This window comes from Pristiophorus japonicus, chromosome 4 (genome assembly GCF_044704955.1).
Source record: "Pristiophorus japonicus isolate sPriJap1 chromosome 4, sPriJap1.hap1, whole genome shotgun sequence".
In the NCBI taxonomy this organism is placed as follows: Eukaryota; Metazoa; Chordata; class Chondrichthyes; family Pristiophoridae; genus Pristiophorus; species Pristiophorus japonicus.
Genome location: NC_091980.1, coordinates 193,762,297 through 193,785,933, shown reverse-complemented (window position 1 = coordinate 193,785,933; position 23,637 = coordinate 193,762,297). Strand labels below are relative to the sequence as shown.

Here is a 23,637-nt window from a genome sequence, read left to right as displayed (position 1 = left end):
GTCCTTAGACAGACAACCTGATAGCCATCTGTTATGTCAACAGTAGAAGCACAACTTGTTCTTTGTTCCTCTGTTAAGATGCAATATTGCTAGTTCACTTGTGCCTGAGCCATAGCGTGAAACCTAGATTTATGTGCTCAAGTCCCTGGAGTGGGACTTGAACCCACAACCTTCTGACTCAAGAGCCGAGTGTGCTACTCACTGAGCCACAGCACTCACCAGAGGCTCTACCTTAGTAACCAACCTAACTGGCCTCATTCACATTTTCTGCCACCTCATTCCCACAGAGCCAGTCTTCTAAACCTCTACATTTCTGACCCCAACCTCTATGACTCTTGCAATTACATGTTGGCCATTCTCCACATTACCCTGCAAAATGTTCCACCACTCACAAACTATGATCTTTGCCATCTCTAGTTTGCCACTTGAGATGACAGTACCATCTCTTGCCAATTTTTTCCAGACTGTCTCACTACCCTTCAACACCCTCACTCCCCCTCGAATTCCGTATGGTCTCCCATCTCCACTCGTCTCCTGGTGTGCAGCCACCGCTGCAGGCGCAATCAGCAGACCATCAGCTCGAATGGCCATGCTGTTCATTTGGCTTTGCTGTTCTTGACAGCTATAATTGGACCATCTTCAATTGTCAGAGCAGCAAGAACTCCTAATTGCTTTGCTCCACCACTGATCCCTTCTTAGACACACCCCACCTCCACCCTTTCCAACTTCACCCAAGACTCAAAAAGAAAGGAGTATCGGAACTTGCGTGTCCAAAATCAAGGCCATCCACATTGTGGCCTCCTCTGGCAATCTTCCCACCCACTCTCATTCACCCAATCTTTCATCTCCCTCCATTAATCTTTTTATTTTCTGCAGCTTCCCCTCTATCACCCCTTCAAGCAAGTCATCTCCTCCGATGGGCCCTCTAACATCTCATCCAAAAGACAGGACCTCTGACAGTGTGTAGCACTCCCTCAGCACTGCACTTTAGTGTCAGCCTCAATTATGTGCTCATGTCTCTGGAGTGGGGCATGAATCCATGATCTTCTGAGTCAGAGGCAAGAGTGCTATCACTGAGCCAAATATCCCTTTCCTCATTATAAACATGTTCAGCATGTCAAAATGCAATAAAAGTGCAAGTTGTTATTCTTATTCTTGTGATCGCCACTATGTTAAGAGCAGCATTACTGTCATGACGGCATCACTCGCAAGAAATGCAGTGAGATTTCCAAAATAGGATAATATTGTCACGATGTAAATTATACTATCATATTATATATTTGTAAAGAGAGAAAACATTTACCAGTTTTCTAGCAAGCAACAATACCGCTTAATGTAAATCTTCAGTGGTTTAAATAGTGTTAATATTTTTAATTCTGTTTACCAACTTTAAAAAAATAACCACTGTAACTCATATAATTATGTATTTTATTCTTTGATTTTTTTTTTAAATCATGGGACTACAAACTTGGTGCCCAAATAGGGGCATGAGTTCGGGGCCAGGAGTCCAGGGGCAGCACGGGCCAGCCCACACTGTGATATATGTGCGCACTAGGTCCGTGCAGTAGAGCTGGTCTCCAGTCGTCTTGGCTAATCCTTGCCACTGGACCAAGACCTAGCTCTGACAAGCCCATGTGGTGGCTGGTGTACAACGGCCACCACACGTTAAAAAAATCCACGCACAGGCATCTTCCACCCTTCAAGATTTAGTTCGGGACCTGGAATTATAGGTCCTTCATTGAAACATCTGTGAACTTTTTGATGTGAAATGCAAGTCATCCTCGATTCAAGGGACTGCCTATGATGATGATGACCCAAATAGAGTCAGCTTTCATTCTTGTGAGGGGCTGTAAAATAGTTTCATCAGTTTATTTAACTAAAAAAAGAGAAACATTTATTACTATGAGAGTCGGCGAGAGGCGGGAGCAGCGTGACTGAGGCCTATAAAGGCCCAGCGGGTGTTCCTGAGGCGGCGGTCGGCGAGAGGCAGGAGCAGCGTGACTGAGGCCTATAAAGGCCCAGTGGGTGTTCCTGAGGCGGCAGCAGTCGGCAAGAGGCGGGAGCAGCATGAGTGAGGCCTATAAAGGCCCAGCGGGTACTCCTGAGGCGGCAGCAGTCGGCAAGAGGCGGGAGCAGCGTGAGTGAGATAGAAAAGGCCCAGCTTGTGCAGCTGCAGCGGGGACAGAAGGCAAAAAAGAAGTAGAAAGAAATCGAAAAGTGACGTCACAGCCATGTGATTGGCTGGTGATTGATAAAGTAGCTTTTCTTTTTCTTTTCTATTTCAGTAAGTAACCTTTAGCATTGTTGTTGCCAAATTAAGTTAATCTAAGGGTTAAGTCATGGCAGGACAGCTCGGACACGTGATATGCTCCTCCTGTACTATGTGGGAAATCAGGGACGCCTCCGGTGTCCCTGACGACTACGTGTGCGGGAAGTGTATCCGCTTCCAACTCCTGACGAACTGCGTTGCGGAACTGGGGCTGCGGGTGGATTCACTCTGGAGCATGCACAATGCTGAGAATGATGTGAATAGCACATTTAGTGAGTTGGTGTTACTGCAGGTAAAGAGTACACAGCCAGATAGGGAATGGAAGACCAACAGGAAGAGCAGCGCAAGGAAGGTAGCGCAAGGGTCCCCTGCGGTCATCCCCCTGCAAAACAGATACACTGCTTTGGATACTGTTGAGGGGGATGACTCATCAGGGAAGAGCAGCAGCAGCCAGGTTCATGGCACCGTGGCTGGCTCTGCTGCATAAGAGGGCAGAAAAAAGAGTGGGAGAGCAATAGTGGTAGGGGATTCAATTGTAAGGGGAATATATAGGCGTTTCTGCGGCCGCAACCGAGACTCCAGGATGGTATGTTGCCTCCCTGGTGTAAGGGTCAAGCAAGGATGTCTCGGAGCGGGTGCAGGACATTCTGGAAAGGGAGGGTAAACAGCCAGTTGTCGTGGTGCATATAGTACCAAATATAAAGGTAAAAAACAAGATGAGGTCCTACGAGACGAATTTAGGGAGCTAGGAGTTAAATTAAAAAGTAGGGCCTCAAAAGTAGTAATCTCAGGATTGCTACCATTGCCACGTACCAGTCAGATTAGGAATCACAGGATAGCTTATATGAATACGTGACTTGAGCAATGGTGCAGAAGGGAGGGATTCAAATTCCTGGGACATTGGAACCGGTTCTGGGGGAGGTGGGACCAGTACAAGCCAGACGGTCTGCACCTGGGCAGGACCGGAAGCAATTCCTAGGGGGAGTGTTTGCTAGTGCTGTTTGGGAGGAGTTAAACTATTATGGCAGTGGGGTGGGAACCTATGCAGGGAGTCAGAGGGGAATAAAATGGAGACAGAAGCAAAAGATAGAAAGGAGAATAGTAAAAGTGGAGGGCAGAGAAACCCAAGGCAAAAAACAAAAAGGGCCACTTTACAGCAGAATTCTAAAGGGTCAAAGTGTGTTAAAAAGACAAGCCTGAAGGCTCTGTGCCTCAATGCGAGGAGTATTCGGAATAGGTGGACGAATTAACTGCGCAGATAGCAGTTAACGGGTATGATGTGATTGGCATCACGGAGACATGGCTCCAGGGTGACCAAGGCTGGGAACTCAACATCCAGGGGTATTCAGCATTTAGGAAGGATAGAATAAAAGGAAAAGAAGGCGGGGTGGCGTTGCTGGTTAAAGAGAAAATTAATGCAATTGTAAGGAAGGACATTAGCTTGGATGATGTGGAATCGGTATGGGTAGAGTTATGGAATACCAAAGGGCAGAAAACGCGAGTGGGAGTTGTGTACAGGCCACCAAATAGTAGTAGTGAGGTTGGGGACAGCATCAAACAAGAAAGAAGGGATGTGTGCAATAAAGGTACAGCAGTGATCATGGGCGACTTTAATCTAAATATTGATTGGGCTAACCTAACTGGTAGTAATGCGGTGGACGAGGATTTCCTGGAGTGTATTAGGGATGGTTTTCTAGACCAATATGTCGAGGAACCAACCAGGGAGCTGGCCATCCTAGACTGGGTGATGTGTAATGAGAAGGGACTAATTAGCAATCTTGTTGTGTGAGGCCCCTTGGGGAAGAGTGACCATAATATGGTAGAATTCTTTATTAAGATGGAGAGTGGCAAAGTTAATTCAGAAACTAGGGTCCTGAACTTAAGGAAAGGTAACTTTGATGGTATGAGGCGCGAATTGGCTAGATTAGACTGGCAAATGATACTTAAAGGGTTGACGGTGGATAGGCAATGGCAAACCTTTAAAGATCATATGAACGAACTTCAACAATTGTACATCCCTGTCTGGAGTAAAAATAAAACGGGGAAGGTGGCTCAACCGTGGCTAACAAGGGAAATTAAGGATAGTGTTAAATCCAAGGAAGAGGCATACAAATTAGCCAGAAAAAGTAGCAAGCCGGAGGACTGGGAGAAATTTAGAATACAGCAGAGGAGGACAAAGGGTTCAATTAAGAGAGGGAAAATAGAGTACGAGAGGAAGCTTGCCGGAAACATAAAAAAATGACTGCAAAAGCTTCAATAGATATGTGAAGAGAAAAAGATTAGTGAAGACAAACATTGGTCCCTTGCAGTCGGATTCTGGTGAATTTATAATGGGGAACAAAGAAATGGCAGACCAATTCAACAAGTACTTTGGTTCTGTCTTCGCAAAGGAAGACACAAATAACCTTCCTGATGTACTAGGGGTCCGAAGGTCTTGTGAGAAGGAGAAACTAAAAGATATCCTTATTAGGCGGGAAATTGTGTTAGGGAAATTGACGGGATTGAAGGTCGATAAATCCCCAGGGCCTGATAGTCTGCATCCCAGAGTACTTAAGGAAGTGGCCCTAGAAATAGTGGATGCATTGGTGATCATTTTCCAACAGTCTATCGACTCTGGATCAGTTCCTATGGACTGGAGGGTTGCTAATGTAACACCACTTTTTAAAAAAGGAGGGAGAGAGAAAACGGGAAATTATAGACCGGTTAGCCTGACATCAGTAATGGGGAAAATGTTGGAATCAATCATTAAGGATGAAATAGCAGCACATTTGGAAAGCAGTGATAGGATTGGTCCAAGTCAGCATGGATTTATGAAGGGGAAATCATGCTTGACAAATCTTCTGGAATTTTTGGAGGATGTAACTAGTAGAGTGGACAGGGGAGAACCAGTGAATGTGGTGTATTGGGACTTTCAAAAGGCTTTTGACAAGGTCCCACACAAGAGATTAGTGTGCAGAATCAAAGCACATGGTATTGGGGGTAATGTACTGGCGTGGATAGAGAACTGGTTGGCAGACAGGAAGCAGAGAGTCGGGATTAACGGGTCCTTTTCCAAATGGCAGGCAGTGAATAATGGAGTGCCGCAGGGCTCAGTGCTGGGGCCCCAGCTCTTTATAATATATATTAATGATTTGGATGATGGAATTGAGTGTAATATCTCCAAGTTTGCAGATGACACTAAACTGGGTGGCGGTGTGAGCTGTGAGGAGGACGCTAAGAGGCTGCAGGGTGATTTAGACAGGTTAGGCAAGTGGCCAAATACATGGCAGATGCAGTATAATGTGGATAAATGTGAGGTTATCCACTTTGGGGGCAAAAACACGAAGGCAGAATATTACCTGAATGGCGGCAGATTAGGAAAAGGGGAGGTGCAGTGAAACCTGGGTGTCATGATTCTTCAGTCATTGAAGGTTGGCATAGAGGTACAGCAGGCGGTGAAGAAGGCAAATAATATGTTGGCCTTCATAGCAAGGGGATTTGAGTACAGGAGCAGGGAAGACTTATTGCAGTTGTATATGGCCTTGGTGAGGCCCCACCTGGAATATTGTGTTAGTTTTGTTCTCCTAATCTGAGGAAGAACGTTCTTGCTATTGAGGAAGTGCAGCGGAGGTTCACCAGACTGATTCCTGGGATGGCAGGACTGACATATGAGGAGAGACTGGATCAACTGGGCCTGTATTCACTGGAGTTTAGAAGGATGAGAGGGGATCTCATTGAAACATATAAAATTTCGACAGGACTGGACAGGTTAGATGCAGGAAGAATGTTCCCGATGTTGGAGAAGTCGAGAACAAGGGACATAGTCTTAGGATAAGGGGTAAGCCATTTAGGACTGAGATGAGGAGGAGCTTCTTCATTCAGAGAGTTGTTAACCTGTTGAATTCCCTACCGCAGAGAGTTGTTGATGCCAGTTCATTGGATATATTCAAGAGGGAGTTAGATATGGCCCTTGCGGCTAAAGGGATCAAGGGGTATGGAGAGAAAGCAGAAACGGGGTACTGAAGGAATGATCAGCCATGATCTTATTGAATGGTGGTGCAGGCTCAAAGGGCCGGATGGCCTACTCCTGCACCTATTTTCTATGTTTCTATGTTTCTAAAAGAAAGAAATTCTGCTGAAGAACTATTTACCCATATATGTCTAACACCCAAAGTCCACATGCACTTCAAACATATACTGACAATTTTACCAAATACTTCAAAGTAATTTAGCCTTCATAACTTTTCTAAATAAACAAATCCATTCAATATTTGAACACTGTTAAATTCACTACCAGGAGACTTGAGAAACCCTACCAATTCAATCAAAGGCAGTATCTCGCAGCTCCAGAGAACCTTCCGACTTGGAATGAGAGCTCTCTCCTCCCCGAGCCTTCCCCCATCAATACATTCTCTATTTGGTTTTTGAAAACAATATTTAGAGCAATGGTCAAATTATTAGTTGAATGTTTATAAATTCAGATGATGAGATTGTCTGAAATAATAATTCAGAAAGAGGGAAAAAAGTTGGTTTTCAAACAGCATGTATTTTACCTGGAATAAATTCGGTTCAGGAGTTAAAACCGCCATGGCTCCTGAGGAGTGCACACTCAATCTTCGCCTGTCTGGTGAGGGACCACTTGCCATTCGGCTCCCAGGGCGTGTTCGAGAACCAGATGCTGGGCGTGAAATCTCGTCAAGCTGGCCTCTGACAATGTCCATTATAATCTAAAATAATGCAAGGTTTAAATTTAATTAGTTTTCATGAAGATGTCAGAGTATCACAGTGAATAACAATATAAAACATGAGAATGAATAAATGAAGATCCTACCACTATTTCAATGTTGGTCATGTGAATCTCAAAGTGCAACGTGGAATCTTTATATATTTTTTTTAAATTGCACAACAAAGTATAACTAGAACAGTACTGCTGGTGATTGCCAGAAGCACAAAGAGAGCTGTAGAAATCATACTGGGATACTAAAAATAAAGCAGAGATTTCACACAGCCCAATACACACTCCAGCTACAAAGGTCCAGTAAGTCATGGTGAACTCTGTTTTTTCACTTTCTGCCTTCAAGGGTTAGAGATCAACAGGCAGGAGCTGTGTGTGAAGTGATATTGCAATGCACCTCATGTACTAGAATCTCTTGTGGTCCTGCTCCAATCATAATAGGCCAGATTTTGCTGTGAGCAGTAAATGTTAGATTTGCATTTGTCCATAGACTTTCCATGGGGTTTTTCACAGCAAATTGCTGTGAGCGGGACTTCCAAACCACGAATTGTCCTCTACAGGGCAAGCTACTGTGCATCTCCTTAACCAATCAGATTAAAGAATCGTTAATGAGCAGCGCAGTGTGAACCAGCATGTGTGAGTTAGAATAGTGAATTCAATGTCAAATCAGGTACAGAAAGTGAAATAGAGGGAAAGAAAGAGTGGATTAAGAGAGAGAGATCAAAAAGACAGACAGAAAAAGATTTTTTTTTTAAATCTCCAACAATAATTAAAATCTGAAGGAATGAGACTCCACATCAATTTACATCAGCTTACAATTTTTTATTATATGAACTGTTACAAGTCCCAGAAAAGATCTGAATTAACTAACAACTCATAAATGGAGCTCTTGAAGAAAATACTTTCTGAAATACTGAATCTATAGAATTCTATTTTTTTTAGAATAATAAAGCTTCCGATCCATTGAATGTAAGATGGATTTAGAAAATCTCTGAATGTAGCTTGAGTGTTTTGTACATCATCAGGATCAGAAGATAAATTAAAGTTTCACTGCAATATTAACACCCCACCCCCGAATCTTTTCTTCTGCTCTCTAGAATGCAGTGAATTTGGCAAACTCTGGTACTAACCCACGTGGCCATTCTTCTTGTGAGAGTGCAGACAATTGAGGTATCACAGCCAAGCGCCGATCCAGTTATTACCTGACATTCATACAAGCCCTATTCACCACGGGGTCACTAGATAACAATGAGTAGGAATGTAAGCTGATTTCTTTCTCCTCCATACTTTTTTCTAAATTCATACTCGGGATGCATCATGCAGCAGCCGCTGAGAAGGCCGACATTTATTGACCAGCTCGAGTTTCCCTGACAAGGTGGAGGTGTGTCTTCATTGCAGTCCGTGCCGTGTAGGTGCTCACACAATATTGTTTGGTAGGGAGTTCCATAATTCCACCCAACGATGATGAAGGAATGGCGGCAATATATATATGGGAGGAAAATTTGGAGATGATGGTGTTCCCGTGCACCTGCTGCCCTTCTCCTTCGAGGTGGTGGAGGTCATGGGTTTGGGATGTGCTGCTAACAAAGCCTTGGCAATAGCTGCAGTGCATCCTGTACATAGCACGCACTGCAGCCTACAGTGCGCTGATGGTGGAGCAAGTGAATACTTAAGCCAATGGATGGGGTGCAGGTCAAGCAGACTGCTTTATGTTGAATATGTTGAGCTTCTTCAGTGCTGTTGCAGATGAACCCATCCGCACAAGTGGAGAGTATTCCATCACACTCCTGATTTGAGACTTGTAGATGGTGGAAAGGGTTTGAGGAGTCAGGATGTGAGTCACTCACCACAGAATACCCAGCCTCTGACCTGGCATTCCGTGCTGAGGCCAGCTCACTCAGTTGAAGATATTGCTGAACCTGTACCTCTGCTGTTCTAAGTGGCTCAGGGGTCTGAAGCATTGTTAAAGATTGAGAGCTAGAATTTCATTACCATTTTTCGGTGATATTTCTTCGTTTTGGATGGAAAACCACCTGGTGGGAAATTCATGGAAGTGTTCCGCCGGCGGTTTTGAAATACTGCTGTGGAGCGGACCGCCGACATGCAACATTCGAAAAACCGCTTCCACCCGAGTTTGGTCACAGCGATGGATTAAAAAAACACCAGAAAAAAAACAGTCGGAGCAACCCTTGGAACGGCGGTAGGCATGAAACCCTGCAAAAAAGGTAACTTAAAGGTTTTTTTAAATTCTTTTGCAGTGATTCAGTAGAAAAGGGTCTTGTGACTGTTTCGCGATTTTTTATTTTTTGTTTTTAGGAATAATATTTTTGAGTTTAGCCCCTCCCTAGGCCCAACTCGCAGCGATTAAAGTTGCCGAGGATCGCGTTTTCCGCCGCGAATCCTCGTACAACACCGGTTTTTCCTACCAGGAGGATTTCTTTCAATTTTTTCATGAATTTTCAGTCGTTCTTAATAGCGGAGTCATAGCGGTTTTTTGGGCGGCAAACCAGTGGTGGCGGTTTTTGATCAAATTCCAGCCCTTTACCTTTTAAACCTACACCCGGTGTGAGCACAGAATGCACGGGCAGTGAGCACACGCTGTGTGGGCACAGTTCAAGCGGGCAGTGGGCACAGTGTAGGCAGGTGGTGGGGACATTTCACATGGACAATAGGCACACACAGTGTAAGCACAGTTCACGTGGGTGGCGGGCACCGTTCACAGCTGGCAGTGGGCACGGTTTACAGCTGGCGGTGGGCACACCCAGTGTAATCACAGTTCATGGGGGCGGCGGGCACAGTTCACACAGGTGGCGGGCATGGTTCACAGTGGGCGGCGGGCACAGTTCACAGCAGGCAAGGGGACAGTTCACATGGGTAGCGTACAAAGTTCACGTGGGCGGGGTAGGGGGACAGTTCACAGGGGCAGCGTACATAGTTCACGCGGGCGGCAGGCACAGTTCATGTGGGCAATGAGCACACCCAGTGTGAGCAGTTTACACAGGCAGTGAGCACACCCAGTGTGAGCAGTGTACACGGGCAGCGAGCACACCCAGTGTGAGCAGTGTACACAGACAGTGAGCACACCCAGAGTGAGTAGTTTACACGGGCAGTGAGCACAGTTTACTCGGGCAGTAAGCACGCCAGGGTGAGCAGTGTACATGGGCAGTGAGAACACCCAATGTGAGCAGTGTACACGGGAAGTGAGCACACCCAGTATGAACCGTGTACTCGGCCAGCGAGCACACCCAGTGTGAGCAGTGTACACGGGCAGCGAGCACACCCAGTGTGAGCAGTGTACACGGGCAGCGAGCACACACAGTGTGAACAGTGTACACGGGCAGTGAGCACACCCAGTGTGAGCAGTGTACACGGGCAGCGAGCACACACAGCGTGAGCAGTGTACACAGCGAGCACGCCCAGTGTGAGCGGTGTACACGGGCAGTGAGCACACCCAGTGTGAGCAGTGTACATGGGCAGTGAGCACACACAGCGTGAGCAGTGTACACAGTCAGTGAGCACACCCAGTGTGAACAGTGTACATGGGCAGTGAGCACACCCAGTGTGAGCAGTGTACACGGGCAGCGAGCACACACAGCGTGAGCAGTGTACACAGCGAGCACGCCCAGTGTGAGCAGTGTACACGGGCAGTGAGTACACCCAGTGTGAGCAGTGTACACAGGCAGTGAGCACACCCAATGTGAGCATTATATACGGGTAGTCAGCACACCCAGTGTGAGCAGTGTACACGGGCAGCAAGCACAACCAGTGAGAGCAGTGTACACGGGCAGTGAGCACACCCAGTGTGAGCAGTGTACAGTGTGAGCAGTGTACATAGGCAGTGAGCACACCCAGTGTGAGTAGTTTACATGGGCAGTGAGCACACCCAGTGTGAGCAGTGTACACGGGCAGTGAGCACACCCAGTGTGAGCAGTGTACATCGGCAGTGAGCACAGTGTATACGGGCAGTGAACACACCTAGTGTGAGCAGTTTACACGGGCAGTGAGCACAGTTTACATGCGCAGTGAGCACAGTGTACATGGGCTGTAAGCACACCTAGTGTGAGCAGTGTACAGTGTGAGCAGTGTACATAGGCAGTGAGCACACCCAGTGTGAGTAGTTTACACGGGCAGTGAGCACACCCAGTGTGAGCAGTGTACACGGGCAGTGAGCACACCCAGTGTGAGCACTGTACATCGGCAGTGAGCACAGTGTACATGGGCAGTGAACACATCCAGTGTGAGCAGTGTACACGGGCAGTGAGCACACCTAGTGTGAGCAGTTTACACGGGCAGTGAGCACAGTTTACACGGGCATTGAGCACAGTTTACACACGCAGTGAGCATAGTTTACACGGGCATTGAGCACAGTTTACACGCGCAGTGAGCACAGTTTACACGGGCAGTGACTAGACCCAGTGTGAGCAGTGTACACGGGCAGCGAGCACAGTTTACACGGGCAGCAAGCACACCCAGTGTGAGCAGTGTACACGGGCAGCGAGCACAGTTTACACGGGCAGCAAGCACACCCAGTGTGAGCAGTGTACACGGGCAGTGAGCAAACCCAATGTGAACAGTGTCATGTATCCCACACTACTGTACATAACTGTATCTTACCATGCTATACATGACTGTAACCAGAGATGACCTGTAACCACAAGCTTACCTTACCACCAGGGATGCGCTTGCAAGAGACACTGGATACCTGTCCCAGACAGGTATATAAGGACAGGTCTCAGGCAAGTGAGGCATCGAGAGCTGTGTAATAAAGGTGCAGGTCCTGAGTGACCTTGACTTCGGCATGTGTCTCGTGTGAGTCTGTACTGCAGGGACAGGACTTTACAGTGGCGACGAGTTACGGGATTACAGAATCCACAGAATGGCGACCAACGGCTCAGATGAAAAATACAATGCTGGAGATAATTGGGAGGACTTTATAGAAAGGCTCCAGCAAAGCTTCGTAACCAAAGACTGGTTAGGCGATGATAAGGCAGACAAGAGAAGAGCCCATCTCTTGACCAGCTGTGGCTTGAAAACATACGCCTTAATGAAGGACCTGCTGGCACCCGAGAAACTAGCAAGCAAGTCGTGTGAAGAGTTGAGCACACTGGTAAGAGACCACCTGAAGCCAGTGAGCAGCCTACACATGGCGAGACACAGGTTCTACAACTACAGACGCTGTGTGGGCCAGAGCATACCCGACTTCGTGGCGGAACTTCGGAGGTTGGCTAGCTTATGTGAGTTCTTCGATGAACTAAGGATAGAAGTACTGAGAGACTTTTTTATTGAAGTAATAGGCCATGCAGGCATATTCCGAAAGCTCATAGAGACCAAGAACTTGACCCTAGAGGCAGCAGCACTGGTTGCACAAACATTCTTGGCAGGAGAAGAAGAAACGAGGTTGATCTACACTGCGGGTACGACAACTAATGAAACATCTGAACAAGGGGTTCACAGCGTGAAACAAGCCGCTATCCCCACACACAGACAAAGGCAGGAGAGCAGGCCCTCAACAGCAGGCAGTGGCACCAGAAGCCATCAAGGGCCACATGAATGGCCGTTCACACCTCATCAACCCACAATGCGAGCAATCAACTAAAAATTGAGAGAAGCTCAAGAGAGATCAGCCAGACGCAGCTCATCCTTTGGAAACAATGGAAGCGGTCTGTGCTGGAGATGTGGGGGAAGGCACTCATCAAGAGGGTGTCGATTTCAGCATGCTGTTTGCAGAAATTGCGACTATAAAGGGCATCTGGCCCACATGTGCAGAAAAACAGCAGCTCAGCTGGTATACGAATCAGAGGGGTCGGAAAGTGGACCAGAAGACGGTAGAGACAGTACCCGGGACACCGAGGTACAGCGGGTTAACACGATCAATGGCCACTGCTCTTACAACAAGACGCCTCCAATAATGATGAGGGTTCTACTCAACGGGATACCCGTCAACATGGAGCTGGATACGGGAGCGAGTCAATCTCTCATGAGCGCTCAACAATTTGAACAGCTGTGGCCGCACAAAAGAGATAGACCAAAACTCACAAGGGTCGACACCAAACTAAGGACCTATACCAAAGAAATCGTCACAGTCCTTGGCAGCGCCATGCTCTCAGTCACACACAACGGGACGGTGAACAGACTTCCCCTGTGGATTGTCCCTGGAGATCTCCCAGAACTGCTGGGGAGAAGCTGGCTGGCAAAATTAAACTGGAAATGGGATGATGTTCACGCCATGTCGTCAGAGGAACCTCCTGCTCAACAGTTCTAAGTCGATTTGAACATCTCTTTCAGCCAGGTGTGGGCACTTTCAAAGGGGCCAAAGTCAAAATCTACATCACACAGGATGCTAGACCGGTCCATCACAAGGCTAGAGCTGTGCCCTATGTGATGAGGGAAAAAATTGAACATAAACTGGACAGGCTTCTGCGGGAAGGCATTATCTCACCCATGAAATTTAGCGACTGGGCAAATCCCATCGTCCCAGTCATGAAGCCTGATGGATCTGTACGAATCTGTGGGGACTACAAATCTACCATAAACAGAGTCTCCCTACAGGACCAGTACCTGCTGCCCAGAGCGGAGGACTTATTTGGCACAGACCAGGCACAGACAACTGTGCCAACGCGCTTAGCAGGCTACCCCTGGCGACCATGGAAAGGTCTGACGAACAGGACTGTGAGATAGTCATGGCAATCAATGCCTTTGAGTCCACAGGTTCGCCCATGACGGCTCGCCAAATCAGAGCCTGGACGACCAGCGAGGCAAAGCGGCATTTGTCCGGGAGCTCCACCGCGAGCACCCGGGGATCGTTCTCATGAAGGCCATAGCCAGATCCCATGTCTGCTGGCCTGGCATTGACGCGGACTTGGAGCTCTGCGTCCGACGGTGCACCATTTGTGCCCAACTCAGTAATGCCCCCAGGGAGGCCCACTGAGCCCCTGGCCCACCAAACCGTGGTCGCGGGTGCACATAGACTATGCGGGCCCATTCATGGGCAAAATGTTCCTCGTAGTTGTAGGTGCATTTTCAAAGTGGATCGAATGCACCATTTTAAACTCGAGCACCACCTCCACCACTGTGGAGAGCCTTGGAACCATGTTCGCAACGCACGGAATTCCTGACATATTGGTCAGTGATAATGGTCCGTGCTTCACCAGCGCAGAATTTCAAGATTTTATGAGTGACCACGGCATAAATCACGTTAAGACGGCACTGTTCAAGCCGGCCTCCAACGGCCAGGCGGAGCGAGCAGTGCAGATCATTAAACAAGGCATGCTCAAAATCCAAGGTCCCACGCTGCAGGGCCGCCTGTCGCAACTGCTGCTGACATACAGATCTCGTTCGCATTCATTGACCGGAGTTCCCCCCGCGCAACTATTGATGAAACGGACCTTAAAGACAAGGCTCTCATTAATCCTCCCAGAAATCGTTGAGGCAAAGCGCCGTAAGCTAACCGAGTACCATGATCGAAATTCGAGGGAGAGGTGGAATGAGATAGGGGACAAAGTGTTTGTGCTAAACTATGGCAGGGGTCCCAAATGGCTTGCAGGGACAGTAACAGGCAAGGAAGGAAACAGGCTACTGATGGTACAAATGGACAATGGCCAAACCTGCCGGAGGCATGTAGACCAAGTCAAAAATAGATTTACCAACAACACTGCTGAACCAGAGGCAGACTACAATATGGAACTCACACCACACCTGGTGGACAGACAGAGGGAACAACCTGAGGAAAGGGAAATCCCACAGACAGCCCAGGCGAGACACCAACAATCATACTGAACGAAATAGACAGCCCAGGCGAGATATCAGCAATCACACCGAAAGAAAAACAGGCATCAAGGCAAACAACTGAACCACAACTAAGACGCTCCACGCAAGAGCGTAGACCACCTGATAGACTGAACCTATAAAGACAGTGAGACCTTGGGGGAGGGTGATGTCATGTATCTCACACTACTGTACATGACTGTAACTAGAGATGACCTGTAACCACAAGCTTACCTCACCACCAGGGTTGCACTTGCAGGAGACACTGGATACCTGTCCCAGACAGGTATATAACGACAGGTCTCGGGCAAGTGAGGCATTCGAGAGCTGTGTAATAAAGGTGCAGGTCCTGAGTGACCTTGACTTCAGCATGTGCCTCGTGTGAGTCTGTACTGCAGGGACAGGACTTTACAAACAGTGTACATGGGCAGTGAGCACAGTGTACACGGGCAGCGAGCACACCCAGTGTGAGCAGTGTACACGGGCAGCGAGCACACCCACTGTGAGCAGTGTACACGGGCAGCGAGCACACCCAGTGTGAGCAGTGTACAGGGGCAGTGAGCATACCCAGTGTGAGCAGTGTACACGGGCAGTGAGCACGGGCAACGAGCACACCCAGTGTGAGCAGTGTACACGGGCAGTGAGTGCCGGCGCTGCCATAGCAACGGCTCTTGGAGACGCTGCTGCGGCGGGCCGAGGGTCGGAGCCTCATTTTATCCCTCACACCAAACCTGGTCGCAGGCTCTCTCAAACCATTCGGGCCGCGGACACAACCTCAGCAACAATTTAAGAACAAAAACCAGTTACCAAGCGGCTGAGTGAAGCGGCGCTCCGGCTGCCAAAGACGCTCAGCTCCCGGATGTGGTTGCTATTCAAAGCAACGGCAACTTTATTTGTTGTTTTGTGCTATTGGTCCAGAGGATGCACTGAGCTCACTGGCTGCTGCAAACATCACCACTGGCAGCAGCTCCAAACATCACCACTGGCAACAGCTTCAAACATCAGCACTGGCAGCAGCTCCAAACATCACCACTGGCTGCTCCATCACCACTAGATGTTGCTTCAAACATTATCACTGGCTGCAGCTCCAAACATACTCATCAAGTCTCACTGATTCCAATTTTAAAATCCCACTTATTTTGATGTTCTTCGCTGTTAAGAATAAGCATGCTTCAGTGAGTTTGTGAATGTTAAACTCTTTTATGATCAATGTTGCTCTAAACAATTCCCCATATTGGTCAGTAACTGAAGATGATAGTGTGGCGGCTGTTAAAATTCTAGTTCTTAATTTTTGCTTCATACATTTCCTGTTCCCAACAAAATATTATACCTTGTAAAGCATATCTTCAAATGCTTCCATCGTCTTGCCTCACCCCACCTATCTCTACAATCGCCTCCAGCTTTACATCCCCTCCAGCAGCCTGCAGTCCTCTGCCTTTAATCCATCCCCCTGAAGACAGAACCACCACGGCCCTATCTTGGGAACTCCCTACCCACAGCCTTTGACCTCTCCAGCTCATTATCCATTTTTTTTAACTTCTCAAAATCTATCTTTTCAACCAAATTTTTGAACTCCCCTCTTAATCTCTCTCAGTGGTTTAACATTCATTTTCAAGCTCACTGTGAAATCCTTTGGATATTTTCTATGTTAAACGTGTTGTATAAGTGCAGATTGTTGTTGTAGCTCAATGAAGAGAAAGGCCACAAGCTGTATCTTTACTTGCACTGGTAATGACAAGATATGTCAGAGTCAGGATGGTGTATGACTGGGAGAGGAACATGTAGGTTTTGGTGTTCTTATGCACCTGCTTCACTTGTCCTTCTAGCTGGTAGAGGTTGCAGGTTTGGGAGGTGCTGCCGAAGAAGCCTTGTCGAACTGCTGCAGAGCATCTTGTAGATGGTACACACTGCAGCCACAGTACGTAGGTGGTGGAGGAAGTAAATATTTAAGCTAGTGGATGGGGTGTAATCAAGCTGTTTGCTTTTCCTGGATGGTGTCAAGCTTCTTGAGTGTTGTTGCAGCTTCACCCATCCAGGCAAGTGGAGAGTATTCCATCACACTCCTGACGTGCCTTGTTGATAGTAGGAGAGACTTTGGGTAGTCAGGAGGTGATTCACTCACAGCAAAGTACCCATCCTCTAACCTGTTCTAGTCTCGACAGCATTTATTTGGCTGTTCCAGTTGAGCTTCTAGTCAGTGGTGACCCTGAGGGTGTTGATAATAGAGGACTTGGAGATGGTAATACAATTGAATGTCAAGAGGAGGTGGTTAGGCTTTCTCTTGTTGGAGATGGTCATTGCCAGGCACTTATATAGCGTGAATGTTACTTGTCACATTAGCTGAAGCCTGGATCTTGTCTAGCTCTTGTTGCATGTTTGCGACATTTACTTCATTGAGTTGACCATTTACATCATAATTTTTTTAAAATTAAAAACATTTTGCATGAACATAAGTAATTTAGCTCAGTATAAGCCTGCGGAGTAACTTTCACTTCTCATCCAAGCTGTGCAAATTTTTATCTCATATTAAATACTCCACCTTACAACACCTCCCAAATCCACGACCTCCATCAGCGAGAAGGATAATGTTATGTATTTATGTAAACCTCACCAATATGTAAGACTTGCCACCAGGGGGCACACCTGTGGGAGACCTAAGGGTCACCTGTGCACCCTGGGCAAGCAGGTAGAAAAGGTAATTTACCATGCTGCTTCCTCACTCTGAAGTCACATTAAAGAGACCAAGGTCACAACAGTTTAAGCTTGCAATACAGTCTTGTGGAGTTATTCTGAACATAACAATTGGCGACGAGTAACGGATCACGAACTTTCACGCGGTAATGGCTGCCATTAGTATTCTTGAGAGATTTGTTGAGGGTGATGATTGGGAAGCCTTTGTTGAGCGTCTCGAGCAGTACTTCGTGGCCAACGAACTGGACAAGGCAGAGATGGCGGTCAAGCGCAGGGCGATTCTCCTCACCATATGTGGGCCTTCGATATATGGCCTCCTCAAAAATCTGCTGGCACTGGACAAACCAACGGACAAGACTTACACAGAGCTGTGCATGCTGGTTCTGGAACACCTCAAGCCGAAGGAGAGCATCTTAATGGCCAGGTATTGCTTTTACACACACCATCGCTCCGAGTGCCAGAACGTGGCGAGCTTTGTCGCCGACCTAAGACACCTTGCGGGACAGTGAGAATTTGCCGGATCTTTGGGGGAAATGTTGCGGGACTTTTTCATGCTTGGAATCGGCCACGAGGTCATTCTTCGCAAACTGCTGTCTGCCGAATCCCGAGATCTGAGCAAGGCCATCAGATAGCCCAGGCTTTCATATCCACGATCGACAACACGAAACAGATATCTTCACAGAATCGAAGCTCACCGGAAAGTACTGTGCATAAAATAATGCTTTCAACAGGCAGAACTGTACATGGCAGGGCCTACACGACCGCTGAGGCCAGACCTAGGCCTAGGGTGACTCAGAATCCATCATGGGGTGTGAATACGTATCCATTAACACCATGTTGGCGCTGCGGGGGCAGTCATAGAGCCCATCAATGTGTGCAAGGGCTGTGGAACAATGGGGCACCTCCAGCGAATGTGCAAACGACCTGTGACTCACCACGTGGCAGAGTCAGGAGAGGACGGCCGATCCAGCAAGGATCACACTGAACAAGCAGGAGAGGCAACTCAACCTGAGGATGAAGAGGAAGTATATGAGATACACAACTTGACCACCAAAAGCCCTCCTATAATATTAAAAGTTAAACTCAACAGCACTCCAGTCTCCATGGAATTGGACATGGGGGCGAGTCAATCAATAATGAGCCGAAGGCATTCGAGAGGCTGTGGGACGACAGAGCACAACTACCCAAGCTGATCCCGATTCAGGCAAAACTGCACATTTACACCAAGGAACTGATACCTGTTATTGGTAGTGCGGACTTAAGAATATCCCATGAGGGAGCAGTGCACGATTTACCACTGTGGATTGTTTCAGGTGATGGGCCAGAAGGTGGATGGGGAAGATTCAATGGAACTGGGAAGACCGCTGTGTACCTTCTCCGGCGAACGACATCTACTTTGCACAAAGGCTGAGTAAGCCCCCACCTTCAGCTGAACCAGGCATCAAAGTGCAGATCCATTAGCAGATCCCCGAGGCACAGGCCGCTCATCACGACCACGAGGAGGTAAACATCAACCGATGAGCGACACAGGTGCGGTACCCCACCACCCAAAGCCGACGACCTCTACGCGACGATGGAAGAGGCTCCAGGTCGACCAAGCAGAGTGGGACTCCAGCCGAAATGATCCGAATGCGTCTTCCTGATGCCAGAGGCAAAATCCCTGGGGAGGAAGATCGCGGCAGTCAGCATCACGGACACGGACGAGAGTGCGTCCAGCTCATGGGACGAAGGTGCATCCAGACCACGGGACGAAAGTGCGTCCAGACCATGGGACGAGAGAGCATCCAGACCACGGAATGAAAGAGCATCCAGACCACGAGACGAGAGTGCGTCCAGACCACAGGAAGTAAGTGCGTCCAGACCACGGGATGAGAGAGCGTCCAGTCCACGGGATGTCGCCGCAACGAAACAGAGGCATGCGTTGCTCAACAAAGAAAATGACTAGGTTTGGGGCAAAGGTAAAGGGGCGGCAGCTGAGAAGGCCAGGAATCCACCACGTTCCAATAAGTTGTTTGCACTGTGTAACCCATGTGAGCGCTCTTTCGCGGCCAAGGATGCATTATCATATGGGGTCGGGGGCACCTTACCACAAGCCAAAGTAGCGGGTGAACACTAACCAGTCGTATATGTATCTGACAAAGTACTTGTAGCAAGTGATGTGTTACCACACGGGGTCGGGCATGTTGTACAACAAGCCAAAGTAGCGGGCGAACCCCAACCAATTGTATATGTATCTAACAAAGTATTTGTAGCAAGTGATGTGTTATCACACGGGGTCGCGCATGTTGCACAGCAAGCTCAAGTAGCAGACGAGCGCCAACTGGTTATACATGTATCCAATAAGTTAACCAAGGCTATAGCCTGCATTCACAGGACAAAAGAGACATACCAAAGAGTGTCCCAATATTTGCTCAAGTCAGACAAGCTGCCATTCTCACAGTTTTTGGAGTTCAGAGGCACGATTATCAATGCTTTGTTTTGAATATGTCTAAGTGTCTGTGCACTGTAACATGATCCGCCATGGGCCAGACACTGAGAATGGCGCTGATGCTCTCAGTTGGCTACCGTTGTCCACCACCGGGATGGAAACGGCGCAGCTCGCAGACCTACTCGTTATTAAGGAAGTGCTAGAGAGCGAGGGGTCAACCATAACGGTTCCCCAGTTTAGGACCTGGAACAGCCAGGATCCCATGTTACCGTCTGCTAACGGCGAACCGTTAGACGGGATGTTGCAGCTTATCCGTCGCAAAGACAAATTACTCATCCCATCAGATTGGCCCCTATGGGGCAACCCTACAACGTTGCAAAGAAAGACAGGGAAGCTATGCACAGTCGGTGGTCCAGGGCCTCCATACCATGGCCCAGGATCCACGGGGACCACACGGCCTCCTGCCACTACTGAAAGTCTGGCAATCCTTGGCTCGCCAGACTTTGGGGTCAGCGACAATAGTCCGGAGCGGGCAGCCCAAATCATAAAGCCAAGCACCACACATGTCACGGCTATCCCGGGTGCTACGCAGTCACCGGACAGAATCACTCAGAACCGAGCCTTCCGTATGCTATCAGCAGAGAATGTACCATGATAGCACTGCTCCTCCACGCGACATCAGAATCAATTATGTAGACCATGTTCTAGGCCCCAGATGGGCTGCTAGCACTGTATTAGCCAAAGAGGGGAATGGAGTGTTTGTGATGAAAATCGAGTGTTTGTTGTGAAACCACGTAATGGGCAAACGCAGAAAGCATTTGGACCAGACCAAGCTGCGAACTACAGATAACCAGGAAGCACTGTGAAAGGACCTGGCCCCTAGCAGTCCAGTAATACAATCGACCTCGCTGTCAACCACAAGGATGACCCTACCATGCCCGTCAGTCCGATCAGACCAGCCATGCGGCCGTGCAGCAATAATCCGACCAACTCACCCATGCCAGGACTTCAACTCAGACAATCGACCTGGGAACGCAGAGCGGCAGATCACCTCAACCTGTAAATAACTTGTACATAAGACTTTGCGGGGGAGTGATGTTATGTACGTATGTAAACCTCACCAATATGTAAGACTTGCCACCAGGGGGCACACCTGTGGGAGACCTAAGTGTCATCTGTGCACCCTGGGCAAGCAGATATGAAAGGTAATCTACCATGCTGCTTCCTCACTCTGGAGTCACATTAAAGAGACCAAAGTCACAACAATTTGAGCTTACAATGCAGTCTTGTGGAGTTATTCTGAACATAACAGATAAGGCCAGTAGGCACATTGGAAAACCATTACCTCCAAGTTCCCCTCCAATTCACACACCATCTCAACATGGACATATATTGTTGTTCCTTCATCATCACTGGGTAAAAATCCTGGAATTTCCTACATAATAGCACTGTGGGAATATCTTCACCACAAGGATTGCAACGGTTCAAAAAAAGACCAACACCACCTTCTCAAGAGCACCTACAAATGGACAACAAATGATGGCCTTGCTAGCGATGCTTATATCCCAAGAATTACTAAATGGTTTTTTTAGGATTTGTAATAATCCAATAATGAGTGATACAGAAAACAAAAATTAGATTTATTCTGGAGAAAAACAACTTTATATGCAGCATCTCATGGTTGGATTACAAACGCACTGATTTTTCCAGTCTGGATTTAACCAGTTGCTTCATTGAAGCATTGACATTTAAACATAAGAACATAAGAATTATGAGCAGGAGTAGGCCATACGGCTCCATGAGTCTGCTCCACCATTCAATAAGATCATGGCTGATCTTCAACGTCACCTCCACTTTCTTGCCCTATACCAATATCCCTTGATTCGCCTGGAGTCCAAAAATGTATCTATTTTAGCTTTAAATGTATTCAACAACTGAGCATCCACAGCACTTTGGGGCAGAGAATTCCAAAGATTCACAACCCTCTGAGAGAAGAAATTCCTCCTCATATCAGTCTTAAAAGGCCAGCCCTTTATCCAGAGACTATGCCCCCTAGTTCTAGACTCTCCAGCCAGGGGAAACAATTTCTCGGCATCTACCCTGTCAATCTCCCTCAGAATCTTATATGTTTCAACGAGATCACCTCTCATTCTTCTAAACTCCAGAGAGTATAGGCCCAATTTACTCAATCTTGCCCTATAGGACATTCCTTTCATCCCAGGAATCAATCTAGTGAACCTTTGTTGCAGTCTCTACATCAAGTATATCCTTCCTTAAATAAGGAGACCAAAACTGTGCACTCCAGGTATGGTCTCACCAGAGCCCTGTACAATTGCACCAAGACTTCCTTACTCTTGTACTCCAACCATAGAATCATAGAAGCATAGCAGACCATTTGGCCCGCTGAGTCCGTGCCGACTCTCTGCAAGAGCACTTCAGCTACTTCCAATCCCCCACCCTTTCTCCATAGTCCTGCAATTTATTTTCCTTCAAGTACTTATCTAATTCTCTTTTGAAAGCCACAATTGAATCTGCCTCCACCACCCTTTCAGGCTGTGCATTCCAGATCATCTCCACTCGCTGCATAAAAAACATTTTCCTCATGTCAGCCTTTGGATCTTCTGCCAATCACCTGCGTCCTCTGGTTCTAGACCCTTCCGCCAATGGGAACAGTTTTTCTCTATCTACTCTGTCTAAACCACCTCATGATTTTGAATACCTCTATCAAATTTCCTCTCAACCTTCTCTGCTCTAAGGGGAACAACCCTCGCCTCTCCAGTCTATCCACATAACAAAAGTCCCTCATTATTGTGTCTGTAAGCACTCTAGTAATGGCTTCACAAGATAAGGTATTGTACTTGAACTGTTGTGACCTTAGTCCATTTATTACAGCTCCTGAGTGAGGGTACAGTATGGTGAGCTCCCTTTTATACTTGCTTACCTATAGTGTACAGGTGACCCCTAGGTCTCCACCATTTGCACCCTCTGGTGGTACAGGCATAGTGTATACAGTGTGAAGATACATCCAGTGGTCTTATGTAACTGTACATTGAGTGTACAGAGTATATACTTATGTTATACATACACAACATCATTCCCCCCTAAGTCTTATGCCACTAGCCTTTTCACTGTGTGCTCTAGCCCTAGACTTGAGTGCCCAAAGCCCTTGCACCTAGTCTGTGCTTTGGCTTGACTCTCTCCCTGTAGACCCCCAAGTCCTTATTGCCATGACATTGGGAAATGGTCAGCAGTGGACGGCTGGAGGTTGCAGTGGGGGTTGAGTGGGTTCTGGGTGTGATCCATGTGTCCATGGCTACATACATCCATTCCCCCCCCCCACCCCCCCCCCCCATATATAGACCATGTGTGTGACTCAACACCTGCATGTGCATATATGTACAGAAGGGAAGAACCAAAAAAAAGAAATAGGATTAGTTACATCACTGTTTGGGTTTAGCAATAGTGGAACAAGTACATTTTACAGGTAAAATGTAAAATACGTGGTATCACAGTCTTGCCCCTGGGGTGTAGGTGCAGGTGGGTGAGGATGCTAGTTCCAGAGTAACCGGACCATATCCAGGTTGTCTGATGGCCGGCGCTGGGCCCCCTGCCAGCTGGGTGGCCTCGGATCGCTCATCTGGCTAAGTCTCAAGGCCTTTGCCGTTGCCTAGTGGTGGGCAGAGCCACAGGAATGTGTGGCCTCCCTGTCCTCCTTTGAGGGCTGCAGTGTCTCCCTGCTGCCCTTCAGTGGTAGTGGGAGCCTGGTCATCC

At 47.7% G+C, this 23,637-nt stretch overlaps 1 protein-coding gene across 1 annotated transcript in view; it reads right to left on the bottom strand.

The window, feature by feature from the left end:
- fsip1 (fibrous sheath interacting protein 1) overlaps nucleotides 1-23,637 on the bottom strand; it is an 816,866-nt gene that overhangs the window by 792,085 nt on the left and 1,144 nt on the right. The window contains exons 2-3 of the mRNA XM_070877889.1: nucleotides 15,555-15,653; nucleotides 6,802-6,975 (exon numbers count right to left, since the gene is read on the bottom strand). Coding sequence (XP_070733990.1) covers nucleotides 6,802-6,975; nucleotides 15,555-15,653 — 273 coding nt within the window. The remainder of the gene's footprint in view (nucleotides 1-6,801; nucleotides 6,976-15,554; nucleotides 15,654-23,637) is intronic.